The sequence below is a fragment of the Gossypium hirsutum genome, chromosome A07 (assembly GCF_007990345.1).
Source record: "Gossypium hirsutum isolate 1008001.06 chromosome A07, Gossypium_hirsutum_v2.1, whole genome shotgun sequence".
Lineage (NCBI taxonomy): Eukaryota > Viridiplantae > Streptophyta > Magnoliopsida > Malvales > Malvaceae > Gossypium > Gossypium hirsutum.
In genome coordinates, this window is record NC_053430.1 from 2,112,811 (window position 1) to 2,127,326 (window position 14,516).

Sequence of the window (14,516 nt, forward strand, 5' to 3'; positions counted from 1 at the left end):
AAAAGTAACCCTTCTAAATTTTAATTACATTGTCTTCTTTTTTTTTTTTCTTTCAACATGTTATATTCAAGTGATTTATAGAATAGTTACGTATGTGTTTACAATTTTATCCAGTTTCATGATATTTCCAAAAAGGCATTCAAGGACTAAATTGATACGTAGAGTAATAAAAGGACGTGATTGATACAATATTGATACTTCAAAGATTCAATTAAAATATTTTAAAATTTATTAAGCAATTTAAAATCTGAATCATAATTTTGAAGATGTTTGATACAATTAACTCGAATTCTTCTTAATCTTAGAAAAATGATTACCAAAGAACATTTGGTTTGTTTCAAAGTACCCTCTTCAACTACTATTTTCAAAATACTAGATAAGTTTATGCTGTTTCAACTCAATTTTTCTACTTGTGTTTTTCCTCTAGCTGTTTTCCTTTGACAATATTTACAACCATATATATAGGTAAATTTCAACCAACTATATTATGTCTCAAATTCTCATATACTACATGGAGATTCGGCATTAGCTACCGAAGAAGGCGGCAACTTGATCCGATTTCTCCAACCACGAAGAGGCGAATCGTGTTCGTTTTCCCCTTTCTTGGCGAGAAATTCGTTGCTATTTTCGGTTTCATTAGGCACCACATACACAAATGGTCCAACAAATTCATCTTCAAACCCTTGCAGTGATTCCAAGACTATGACCACATCACCCATTGTAGGCCTTGGTTTGGGGTAATGGCTCAAGCATTTATAAGCCAATGCAGCCACTTTTTGAGCCCCTTTGTTGGAATATTGTCCCTCAAGCCTGGGGTCTATTACCCTGTCAAGCCTCTTTGGGTCCCTCAATAATGGCCTTGCCCATTCCACAAGGCTCTGCTCTCGACTCGGGCGGGTGTTATCCATCGATCGTCTCCCTGTTAATAGCTCCAAGAGAACGACCCCGAAGCTGTAAACATCACTCCTTGTTGTCAAGTGACCTGAAAATAGCATATGAAATTTTGGGTTAGGTACATCGCATGGTTTTTTACTTTCCAACCAATAACATTTGATTCGGCTTACCGGTCATGATATACTCCGGCGCAGCATATCCTTGCGTGCCCATCACTCGGGTCGTTACGTGCGTTTCTCCCCCTTCTGGACCGTCTTTTGCTAACCCGAAATCCGATAACTTGCAATTATAATCCTGAAACCAACATTGTTCTCTCAGTAATTTCTTAAAACACTTCAATAAAATATTAAAAACATTGAACTGAAACTTTTAAGTCCTTACAGAATCTAACAAAATGTTTGATGATTTAAAATCCCTATATATCACTGGTTTATCAGCTTCATGTAGGAAAGCTAATCCCTTTGCTGCTCCTAAAGCAATTTTCATCCTAGTTGACCATGGCAAAGTAGCTGAATACCCTGCAAATTGAACCAAAAAAATATATCAGAATATGCATATAGCAGGTAAAATAACCATGGAGGCCTCTGTACTAAGAGTCAAATTGCATTTTGCCTTCTCTATTCAAAAAATAGGCAAATTAGTCCCTGTGGTTTAGATCAAAGAGCAAATTGCTCCTTCATGTTAAAAATTTCTATCCACTTGTACTGTTTTTTAGCAGAGAGGACAAAATATTATTCACTCCTAGTATATCAGCCTCCATGGTATGGAACGAACTTAAAATCACGGTTACATACTTCTAAAGAGTTGATTCTCCAAGCTGCCTCTCGGCATATACTCGTAGACGAGAAGCCGGTTCTCGTCTTCATAACAATAACCAATCAATTTAACCAAATGAGGGTGCCTAAGTTGTCCAAGGAAGATAATTTCAGCCTGCAAATAAACACAATTTTTCAGCACATAATAAAACCATAAATGGAGACCAATAAGACTAAGAGGCCAAAACTAACCAGCCATTCTCTATGACCTTGCAAGCCGTCCAAATCAAGTGTTTTAACAGCTACAGGTTGAGCCTTTAAACCAGGTCTAAGCTTATCATCAACAAACCCTTTGTACACTGGTCCGAACCCACCTTCACCAAGCAAGTTACACCGTGCAAAATTGTGGGTTATTAGCCTTAACTCGGCTAATGTGAAGACGTAAAGATTTGAACCAAAGAGTGATGTTGAAAGACCATTAACACAGATTGGTGAACTTGGATCACTCACATCTGATAGTGATAATCTTTGGAACTGGCATGGTTTCAACTTCAATCTGTTTTCCCCCGAATCTGATGTGTCTTTGCTTTTGTAACAGCTTGGCATTAGTGATTTCCATGTGATCTTCTTCTTCACGGTCATTTTCTACTTTAAAACAAAAGAGAAAATTTGGGGTTTTCTTTTTTCTCAGGAAACAAAAACAAACGGTACCTTTTATCCAAGAAAATGAGGGAAAATTTTCCAGGGTGTTAAGGACTTTGGTGTGGGCTTATGGGACTCTTTATAGTATTTCCATTGATTCTTTCAGTTACCTACCACTCTCATATCCTACACGTATAAAAGTCTCCAATCATTTCTTTTTCTTTGGTCTAATTGTGTCTTCATCCCTGTACTCTTTATGCTTTAAAAAGTTAATCCCTCTATTTTTAATTCCTCTACTTGTTTGATTTATAAATTAAAGTTCAATTGAGTTCTATCAAATTTGAATATAATTATACCTTTGAATATTAAAATACAACATATTTAAATTCATTAAAGATTTGAGGGCTATATATCAAAAGTAGGAAGAGTAGAGGGATCGGAGGCAGAATTAAATGTTTTTCCCACTTCATATCTTTGATTATAAACATTAAAGATTTGATGTTTATAATTTATATGAAAAATTAGAAGATAAATATATTCTGAATGCAAAGCCTGTCTTTTTATGTTTCCTTACCGGAATACCTCTTGACATTCAACTTCAATTAAAAAAATTCTATCTATTTTAATAATTAAGCCTCAATCAAAAATGTTTTCCACAATTTAGAATGTATGCATGAATCTCAATTAAATAATAGATCTCTTTTAATTTCAAGTTTTGTAAATTATTATCAGGTACATTTAAAAAGAATGTTAAAAAAACGTAAATTTTCACTTTTGGGTGTCAAAAGTGGCAATTAAACATTAAAAACTGTAAAGAAAAAATCAAAAGTGAAAAAGTAATTTTTGTCTGCAAGTAATTAGACAAACTCCAAGTGTATGTTGTTGGGTAAAACTTATTCATGAATCTCAAAATATAGTGAAGATAGAGGTTTTTTTATTTTAAAAATGAGTAAATTAGTTATTGTACGTTAAATGAAAAAATAAATCAATTCTTTTTGTTAAAAAATTAATAATCAGACAATTACATATAGCATGTCATGCGTATATACTTCAGATTGACATACAAGGACTTGTTTTTAATCGTTTAAATGGATGGAAATTTTAACAGAAGAACCACTTTGATATTTAATTTAACGTATAATGACTAATTTATCTATTTTATTAGTAGAGAGGACAGAATGCAACCTGCCTCTCAATATAATAATTTCCATAATACTTTTACCGCGGAGTTAAATGTATAATTTTCCAAATCCTATCATGATTTATTAGTTTAAAAAAATAATCCAAAAATTCCGAACTTAATGTTTTCAAAAAAGTACATACATTACTTTTGTGTTTACGAGCAAAAGTTTTAACACAAAAAAATTGAAATATATATTTTATTCGATACAAGCTCTTTTTTTTTTAAATTCACTGTAATAATACGCATAAATCGATCAATAATATTATAATCAAAGGAATCAGCTCACCTCGGCTTACTAATGAGATGTACTAATGTATTACAAAATTTCGCCTTGCAAAATAATTGAAACTCCTGTATCCTATGTTGACTCCAATTATCTAAATTCAAAATTACTAAAAAACTAAATTCTAAACTTAAAATAAAATAAATTTAAATTAAGATAAATATGTATCATAATTAGATTTTTCCAATAATTGACATCATTCATTCCATCCTGAATAAATAAATAAATTGATCGGTGCCTAAAACGTATTGGATTATGGTGACCAACCGGACAGGCAAGAAATTCCAAGAATATGATTATATCACACAATTGTTCCAAAATTAATTCTAGAACATTTTGACCATTTCATTATTCGCCTAATTAATTTTAAAACAAATCATGTAATTTAATTTATACAATAAAAGGGTCCTGTGACATGCATCAATGGGTTCATGTTGATAAACATAAAATTAACATTATATCATATTATATATTTAAAATTATTGAATAAACATGTTTGGCATGACTAACTTGTTTATTTAGCTAAGTACTTTGATTAATGCAAATTATTTCATGATCAATGGCATTGTTTGATTATAATAATAACGAGTTTAGTTTGATTAAAAAAACCTAAATTAACAATGATGTGGTACTAATATTGTGCCACGTCATCCCTTAAAAATTTAAAAAAATTATATAGATTCTAATAAATACAATAAATTTATAAAAAAAATTCGACGATGACGTGGTATACTTTTAGAGTTTCACATCAAACCTTAAAAGAATTTAAGTTTAGGGACCAAATTAAAAGAAACTATCAAATTCAAAAGTTAATGTGGATAAAAAAAATTTAAAGGATGAAGAAAAAAAATACCAAATTTAAAGACTAAAATTTTCAACACATGTTATCCTAATAATCCACTTGTAAAAAGTTACACTAATATTATATATTTTCTACTTAATAATATTAAATCCAGAAAAAAACATGTTTTTCTCATTTTATTTTTGAAAAAGAAAAAGGTCAAAAGAAAAAATCGACCTACCAGCAACTACCTAAAAACTATTACAAGATTAACACTAAATTTTACTAAAAACTATTGAATTATATTATTAATAATATTTTTAGTAAATTTAATGTTGGGAGTCAAGTAATATTAATTTAATTAGAAGAAAGAATGGAACTCAAATTCTAAAATAAATAATAAATATTAGTAAATCTATATTGATAATATAATTTTTTAAATAAAAATTTTAATTTTTTTTAAAGTTGTACATTAAGTTATCTGAATTTATGCAGGTGAAAATTATAGCCCTAAAATTTCCTATTGGAATGGCAAACATTGTGTTGAAGTTAAAATAGGGATAAGTTTTTGTATTTTTTGAAAATTTAAAATATACTTCATATATTTTTATTTTTATGAATTTAATTTTTTTATGTAGTGGAGGTTCTAGTGAATCAAGAGAGAAGAACGGTGTTTATGGAGATTAGATGCTGAGGTAGAGTTCGGGCTCAGTGAATTTTGGTTGCCCGATGAACTCGTGATCTTAACAGAGACTGTGGTTCTGGAAAGGTTTGATTTCGGGAGAAAATCGGTCTCTTCAATGGCTGATACAAGGGTGTTTTTGGTTTCAAACATTGAAGAAGGGTTACCAGAGCTAAGCTTTCATTTTTGCCGATTCATTTTACTTTGCAAGTTCTTTTGAACAGTTTTTAATTCTGTTTTCTTTTTGAGTTTTCAAGGCATCGTTTTGGTGATCGGTTATTTTTTGACAGCTATTGTTTCCTTCTTTTAAAGCTGCTAACCGCACTTATTGTTTCTTCAAATCAATAATAGTATCAGTTGATTCAAAAAAAAAATTCAAAATTCAGGTTTAACTGTTAATATTATTATTATTTTATTAAATTCAAGTTATTTCAATGTCATTTTTTTTAATTACATTACCACCAAGTAAGTATTTTTTTTATTTCAAAATGTCACGCTTACAAATTTAACAAAAAAAACTTAACAGTGCTAATAGTTGGTAGAGACGAATCCTCATCAAGGCCCCCTAATTTTTTTAAAATTATTATTAAACTTTTGAAAAAATTTAAAGATTTCGATTAGGCTCTTCAATTATTAATTTTTTTTGTAAATTTTAGTAAAAACCTCTAAATTTTTTTAGTCTTAATCAAACTGACCAACATTTTTTAAAAACCTCACTAAAACCCTTAAAATTTTTAAAAGTTTTAGTTAAGCTCATCCAAAACTTAATGTCAAGATTTATCATGTACAGTTGAACTTGAATTTTGTAATTTGAAAAGTAAAAACACTAACTTCCTGAAATAAAAGTACAGAGATTAAAGGCGTAAATTTTTGAAAAGTACAAAAATTATTGACATATTTTTAACATAATATTAAAAAATATTATGTTGAAATCAATGCTAATATTAATAAACAAAATAATTCCTCAGCAGCCAAGATGGAAGCGCCTGTTACCAAAGAGGAAAACAATAACACATTAACATGTTGTATTAAAAACTTTTTCTTCTTTTCTTTTTTAGTGGTTTCATGTTAGTTTAATAAAAAATCTGTAAGAGACATTGCTATAAAAATAACCACAAATCTTAAAATGATTAGTCTCTATGAATCGTAAAATGAACATGGAAAATATTTTGATTTATCCACAAAAAGAAAAACATTATCTGCTAGTGGTTAATATTAAGCATGAGACTTGTTGATACTAAGTAGCAGCAAGGGAAGAGATAATTAAGGAGGAGAAGGTGATGGTATAAAAAAAAAGGTCGGTTCACCTAATCAAGAGGAGAGTCGAAAAAGTATAAGGAAGTAGAAAATGAGGCTATTTGTTAAGGAAGACCATGAGGGCTAGTAAGAGAGACTAGGATTTGATCCCTTCTTTCTCGTTCTTTAGGGTATTTATAGGATGTTATTTATCCATTTATGCCATGTCATGACTGACAATCTCGAGGTGATGGTGAATGTGTGGTCAACTAGGTGGCAGGTTAGTTACATCTTGATTGTCATCAAGTGCGATACTACTTTGACACTCTCCTTGTTGGGGATCACTAGTGAAGCATAACAACCTTGTACTATCTTAATAAGGAGAATGTCAGAGCAATACAACACATTTGTCGACAACCAATGTGTAACCAACCTATCACCTGGCCGATCACATGTTCACCCTCACTCTGAGATTGTTGGTGATATGGCTTAAATGGACAAAGACCCCCCTTCTCCCGACACCTATAAATACGCCGAAGAATGACGAATAAAGGATCGAATCCTGGACGCTCTTACTATCCCTCATCCTCTGTCATCCTCAACATATAGCCTCTCATTCTCTACCTCCTTATACTTTTCCAACTCTCCGCCTAAGTAGATGAACCAACATCGTTCGTACCATCACCGTCTTTTCCTTATCTCTTCCCTAATTTAACAAGATTAATGGTTGGTTAATATTTAACATTAGATTAATGACTGAGGTGAAAAAAAAAACATTTATACGTGTTTATTAAAAGTAAACATTTATACGTGTTTATTAAAAGTATCTCACTTATGTATGATAAACATATGTATTATAGTAAATTTTTGCATGACATGTTTCAAAAACCCTAAATTTTAGGACATGCCTTATCTCTTACACATCTTTTTTTTTTCTCAAAACAGAAAACTAAGAACAGACTTTGCATAGCTAAATACTCTTTGTTATCTATTTCTTACAAAAAAAAAAAAACATTCTTTGATATCGTTTTAAATTACATACAATATTTTTTAATATTGTTTTGGTTTTGATATATCAGTAGACATGATTGAAGGCACATTATCGTTTTAAATTATTTATACATTTATATATATATATTCTCTTATTATTATTTTTTCCCCAAAGATCGAAAGACATTATGGTTAGGTAGTTAGCTAAGGTTGTTGAGTTTCTAAATTCAGTGAATGGAGAGATACAAAGAACATGTTTCATGTGTTCAATTATTGAGATCTTGTTGTTGCTGCATGGGCAAGAAATGAATGTTGTCATGTCTTGTCTTAGCAGGCTTATTTTGGTCTAATTCTTCTCTCAACCCTTGTATGTTTTGTACATTTGAAATTTAGTCCATTTATTTTTAATTTCAGGAATTTAGTTCCACTATTCTTTTGTTTTAATAATGGAAATCCAATTGATAATGACGTCAAGGAACTCCACTAAAATAGTTCATGTGGCATTTTGAAAATTAAAAAAAAATTACATGATTAATATGGAAATATCATATCTAGGGTTCAACACTATTTCAAAGAACTTGATTTTTTTTTCTTTTTTTGCTTTCATGAATTGCAGGACTTTAAATTCATACTTTAATTATTAAAGAAGAATTAAATTCATGAAATTAAAAGTAGGGGACTAAATTTTAAATGAACAATAAATATACTGACTGAGAGCATAATTAGACCGTAAATGAACAAATAAGAAAAAGTGTTCATTGTTCCTTATATGTCAAGCAAGACAAGCTGTCTTGCCTACCCAAAACTATTGCTAATTTGACCAACAATATCTCACTTGTATGTTTTGGTGATTATATTGTTCTTATTTGACCTCTTTCCCCTACACTATGTGACAAAATCAAAATGATAATGAATTTTAAATAACATATCATTGGTATATTTTTATTTTTATTTAAATATGTTCGAAATTATTTTTTTAAAATAGGTAGATTAATTTTAGAAAATATGAAAATTTTAAATTTTTTAAGAATATAGATTTTAAATTAATTTTTTTTACAAAAATTCTTAATAAATAGATGAAATAATATTTAAATATGATCCCTAAGTTTTTTGTTTTTTTGGTTTACTTCATGGACGTTTTAACAAATATCTCACTAGATTTCTCTAAACGTAAGAATGCTGTCTTATTTTGAAAACTAATTAAAGCATTTAATAAACATGCAAAAACATCAATGGTTAAATAAATAGCAAACCAAATCACTTGCATTGGTGTTATGGAATTATACTACTCTAAACATGTCTTTTTCGAGTATAGACTTAATCGAGTTGATGAGTATTATATTATCATTTTAGTTTAATTTGAAGTTTTTTCAAATTGAATCAAATGAATGAAATTAAAATGGAATTGAGTAAAATTAGAAGAAGAAAAAACAGGTCAAATTAAATTATTGCTCACAATATGATTAATTCCAAGATAGAACACATAAATTGAAACCAAATATATAGTTGAAAACTATTTTAAAGCAAAATAAGAGGAAAAAAACACAATATTTTGTATCGTAAACTTAATTTGGTAATTTGTTTGTTTAAGGCCTTAAATTTATCGTTTTGGAATTTAAATTTTAAATTTTATATGATTTTTAGAATTTTATTAAAATTTTAATATATTTTAATTTTTTTTGTAAATTGTTATAAATATTTTGAATTTTTTTATATTTTTCTTGAAAGGGACCAATTTGTTCATTTTTGAAATTTATAGGGACATAAGGGGTATTTATACTAATTTTTTATTCGAATTATTCAAATTATTTGAGTTGTAAAATTCAACTCAACTCAAACATAAAAACCAAATTACTTATTTAAGTTGCTTCAAAAAACCGAAGAACTAAATTCTATTAACCTAAAATTCAAAAAAATCAAGTCAATTTGAGTTTCGAAACTATTTTTTAATATTTTAATAAAAGAAAACTTGATTAAAATATTGAGTTAAACTCAATACCAACTCGACTTAACTAAAATATGATTACAGTAAATATTTTAATAAAAGAAAACTTGGAGTAGTATAAGTGTAGCGGATGAAGTTGTGACAAAGCTGAGTTTGATGAAGCTAGAGAATTAACAATTAGGGACAATTTTTATCAAAAGTTGGAAAGAATTAATGAAATTGTAAAATTTTTTGGAGAGACTAAAATTAAGGACAAAACTTCTCCCTCCCTTGATTAGAAAATATCCATTGGGCTAAAGCCCAATAAATATGCAATTGGGCCTTCTCAAAAAGTGAATCAATTTTTTTAAAATGGTATTTAACGAATTCGATAAGATACAAAACAATAATAATAATAATATTACATTAACTTTTTTTTTTAGGAATAAATCAACTTTGATTTAATGTATAATTTTATATAATTTTTTTTATAATTTTAATGTTTTATACATAAAATTTGAATTTAATAATTTTTTTGTTAAAATAAATATCTCTAAATTTTTTTTTGAAAGGTAAACTCATTAATTCATTTAATGAATGAAACTATACAATTTAGAAAAAAAATAGCAAACACTTGTCGTAAATGGTCAAGCATAAGCTCTATCAACCCAACAAATGTTTTAACCTTAATATCAATAGAACATTAAGACACGTTCACAATTGACTTTGTCACAACTCAAGCACGACATGTTTAGAGTGATTGCAAGTACTTAATACGATAAGGAAATCAACCCCGGCTAGTCCAAAGCGGTGAGCAAAAATCGACAAAAAATTCAAGCATTCACCAAATTAGAGATAATGACAATAAAATCATCTGTTAAATCTCGTAAAATTAAGATTACATGCATAAACAAGACTAAGAAACATGCTACAAGAACAGACAAAAACTTCTAAAACTGAAGACTTATTAAACAAAAGAAAAACAGGCAAAAAAATATATAAACAAATTAAGACAACACAGGTCCAGATCGACACGTTAAATAATTTATTATTCTAAAATACTTTAAACAAATTAAGTAGCTTTGATTTTTCTAAAATATTCTAAAAAAAACATAAAATCGACACCTAAAATCGTTTATTATCCTAAAATCCTCTCAAAATCACTTAATTTTAATTTTGTTCCTCAAGTAGCTTTGAATCATTCAATATGTTCGTTCTCCATCGTCTATTACAGAGTCTCAGAGCATAATATTTTCTCTAAATCTATTAATAGAATAATAATTTTAAAAAAACTCAAACTTCCATTTTGTATATTGAAAATCTCTTGATCTCGACGTGCAAGTTTTTTTCACGTAATTTCTGGGTTTTTTTTTTTTGCTTTGTTTCTGTAGTTTAATTGATCTTTTTCATGAAATTTTTATTTTCTAATTGTTTTTATCGCATTTTATTAATGTAATGTTAAGCTTGTTTTTCGATGATTAGCTTTATTGGCTATATTTTATTTTATTTTTGTTTTGTTTTAATTATAAGAAGGAAATAATTAGCTTTTCATTTGCATCGAATGATAACAATGGTTAATTGCAAGGATCAATTAATTTCTGAATAATTTTCAATATCATTTCATTTCTTCTCATCAATTATTGTTTTTCTGTATCATCAATTATTGTTTTTCTGTACTTATATGGATCATGAATTGAATATCAAATTTTCTTTGTAGGTACATTATATCAATTTGGGTGGTAAAATGGAACCCCCAATTTCCCTAGTTCGGGAAAAGGTGAAAAGGTTTCTGAATTAGGCATTTTGTTTTCCAAATTGGGGAAATAATTGGTTGTTTTTCATGGATTTAGATGGAGAATCTCCATGTATTTTTCCAATGGAGTCCTTTGTATCTAATGGTTTGGGAACTCATTTGTTTTCACATTTTAGTTCATTTGTTGATGGCTCTTTGTACTATTCTAGACACTTGTATTTACCTGGTAGTCTTGCATTTCGAGAAGGTTTTAGTTGCGTGTCGAAGTTCGCCGGTTCACTGCTTTTTTGGTTCTCTAGTATGTCGACTTCCAATTTGAGTAGGGATATATTGGCTAATAATCAACATGGTTTGAAATCTGGAAGTTGTAAATCTTCAGCTCAGGTTAAGCACATTGCTTCTTATAAGAATAACCTTATGGGATTTCATTTCGCTTGCGAATCGAAAGGTCGATCTGCCACCACACATGTATCATTACACTTCTTCGGAGAAGCGGAAGTGCTCCGTTCGTTTCCTCTGCTTTCATTATCTGTTGCTCTTATACCGCCATTTGATAACTTGTAAGGTTCTTTTATCTTCCATATTGCATAGTCGTTTACCTTTCTGATCGTGTTGTGTAATCGCATAGTTTGTCTATTATTAAACCATTTGGTTTATTGTGATCAGATGTTCAAAGGTGCTACCTGTTCCTCGGGAAAACACGGATGTTCAAATGCAAGAACGCAAGGATCGAAGGGCTTGTGAAGTTGGCCATCAAGGATATGGTAGTCCATCTTTTCTAGATTTAAATTGGACACAACATGCTGTTGAACCCCGAACCGGCATTGAGTTCCCAACAACATTGGACAACGTATTCGATAGACAGATTAATTCCAGTTTATCTTCTGAGGTAAAACATTGTGCCCTTACTGCTTATACACCTCTATCTGTTCGCCTTTATTCCTTTAGCAGCTTATTTATGTTTTGAATATTCACGTTGCAGTTCGATATGCTTACACACAACATTATTAGGCCAAACTTGAAAAGGGAACATCCGTCACTTCAAAATAATCCCACCTTTTTTTTTTTAACATTGTTGGGGTGTTTGGGGGTTATTTTTCAGTAACAGTGTTTAATGCTCTCAGGTGCTTGTTGGTACTGGATCAATTACCATAACGTTAATCAAAATCAAGTCTCTAGAGGTGTATGCATTTGGCTTTTGTAAGTACTAGTTGATTTGCATCGTTCCTCTTACCTTATTGTTATTAGTAATGTGGTTTTCCCAGTGCTTCATTTACTCATGCTTGATTTTTCTTCTTCCCCTTATAGATATTCATCCATTCTCCGTATGCCAGAAACTGGGACCAAAGTATGCTTCTATTCCTGGGAATGAACCGAACAAACACAATGACTTTTATCAGGATCTTCTTAGGTACTTTAGAATTTTCATGCTGCTAGCAATTTATTTAGAAATTTTACTTACCACCAAATGCTAGTCGGGTTTATGTCTTTAGTTTCTGTCTTCTGTTCTTGTTTTTGCAGCCTTTCTTGTATTTTCTTGTCTATTTTCTTACAAATCTTTTCTTATATGAGTGTGCAGAGAGGACATTGGCATGACTGTTAGGCTAGTGGTTAACTGCAATGGGATGAAAGCCAGTGCAGTAAGAGAGTAAGTTCTTTTTCCCCATCTATTACACCCTTGAAAATTTTGTCAACTTGATTGTCCCGATTGAACCATTCCTTTGAAACTGCGTCTGATGAGAGCCATACGCTTGATTAGGTGCTTGGCTCTTTTGGACAGGCTGCATTTTGGTTTTCTCATTAACTGGCTTAATTGTGTATGTTTCAGTGAATTTGAAAAATCCCTTCGTGCACAGTTAGTAAAGGTAAGTGATCGAAGTTAGCAGGTCCCCTGCCGCTCTTGTTCATTTCTTCATTATCTGCTGAACTTGTGACAAAGTTCTTAACTTCTCGTAGGCTAATCCCGATACCGATTATCATTGCCTAAGTACATTTGGCTCCTTATTCACTCCAGATATCGCATTGCCTGTGGTAACCCCCTGTATCTCTTTGTATGATTATGATCTAACCTAGCAGCAACTCTCTTTAACTCTGTTGCATATGCAGGGAACAGTGATCGACTTTCAGCGGACAGCTGACGGACAACTAGTTACCAAAAGTAAGTTCTCTCTCATTTTGTATCCCTTCTGCAACAGTAACAACCATTTTTAATCATACTACTATCTTTGGTTTTCTGTTCCATGCAAAATGAGTTTTAAAAAGTGATCCGATTCGTATCTTCTTTTTCTTTGTGAGGTACAAATTTGAAGTTTGTTGATTAGCTCTATACCGTAGACATACATCTTATAGTGAAAGAAATATTTGTGCAGTTGGAGGTAACCACATTGGAGTGGTTCAAAGCAAGGATTTGTGCAGTAAGTAAATGTCTCTGTGTTAGCACTTTCATTACACTTTTGAAGGGTGTCGATTAGTTCTATACCATAAACTATGATTTTAACAGTAAAAGCTCGAGATCCTAACACTTAGTTTCCATTCCAGGGGCTTTCTTCGGTATGTACATAGGAGATCTCCCAGTATCGGAACAAGCTAAAGAAAACATTGGGCAAAATGTTGCAAACATTATAAGGAGATGCTGAGATGGCTTTGTTTACCACAGCCATTGTCTCAAATTCTTTAAAATGAGCAAATAGCTACTACCATGAGCACAACGGGACAGTGGAAAATTCCGTGGGAACCACGCAATGGGTTTGCTGGAGAATTATACGAAACATATTCTTTGTAGCTTTTAGGATAATCATCAATTAGATATGTATATCCCCATTCTCTTCTTTATACACAGTCATGTTGTTATTATTAAGTTGCTAGCTTAAACCCTAAAGTTAGGTTGAAATTTACGAGGATTTAGGTAAAAATATTAGGTTTGAGAAATGGGTTTAAGTAAGAAATTCAAATCTATTTAAAATATGGGTAGATTTTGAGCTCAAGCATGGCTCAGTCTATTTTTGAGGTTTGTAATACATTATAGTGTGTTATATTATGATACTTTCATATATTATAATATTTATAACACATGAGATTAAATTTATAGTAATGTATAATAATAAAATATAAACATATTAAAAATTGTTAAAGTTGCTTGTTTAATAAATGAGAAAATAAATTATTTAATATTAAATTAAAATAATATAAATATTTTTTTAAAAATAATGAGTTTATTTAAAATAGACTTGCGTTAATTATTTACAAATATTAACGAATTTTAAGTTTATATTTTAAGTTGGGCTTAGACAAACATAAAGTGTGTTATTTTTTAAACAAACATAAAGTGTGTTATTATATATAAGTCTAGTCCGAACCGAATTCCACTCATGAATACCTCAAATTTAGATATTA

The 14,516-nt window shown here is 30.1% G+C and overlaps 2 protein-coding genes across 5 annotated transcripts; one reads left to right on the forward strand and one right to left on the reverse strand.

Moving 5' to 3' along the window:
- Positions 1 to 462: 462 nt before the first annotated feature.
- Positions 463 to 2,400, reverse strand: LOC121231963 (serine/threonine-protein kinase RIPK). The gene is made up of 5 exons (XM_041117135.1): positions 1,902 to 2,400; positions 1,689 to 1,824; positions 1,276 to 1,412; positions 1,065 to 1,188; positions 463 to 982 (listed from the first exon to the last, which is right to left on the reverse strand). The coding sequence occupies exons 1-5, from the start codon at positions 2,289 to 2,291 to the stop codon at positions 501 to 503; spliced, it is 1,269 nt and encodes a 422-aa protein (XP_040973069.1). The 5' UTR covers positions 2,292 to 2,400; the 3' UTR covers positions 463 to 500.
- Positions 2,401 to 10,531: 8,131 nt separating this feature from the next.
- Positions 10,532 to 14,175, forward strand: LOC107929847 (fatty-acid-binding protein 2). Of its 4 annotated transcripts, XM_016861369.2 has the most exons (11): positions 10,552 to 10,722; positions 11,088 to 11,683; positions 11,790 to 12,012; positions 12,248 to 12,323; positions 12,432 to 12,534; positions 12,703 to 12,771; positions 12,883 to 12,988; positions 13,080 to 13,154; positions 13,230 to 13,281; positions 13,493 to 13,537; positions 13,662 to 14,175. In XM_016861369.2, the coding sequence occupies exons 2-11, from the start codon at positions 11,211 to 11,213 to the stop codon at positions 13,757 to 13,759; spliced, it is 1,320 nt and encodes a 439-aa protein (XP_016716858.1). In that variant the 5' UTR covers positions 10,552 to 10,722; positions 11,088 to 11,210; the 3' UTR covers positions 13,760 to 14,175. The 4 variants fall into 4 exon arrangements, with proteins under 4 accessions (XP_016716859.1, XP_016716857.1, XP_016716860.1 ...); XM_016861370.2 differs by having other exon boundaries at positions 10,532 to 11,683; positions 12,952 to 12,988; XM_016861368.2 differs by having other exon boundaries at positions 10,542 to 11,683.
- Positions 14,176 to 14,516: the final 341 nt, after the last annotated feature.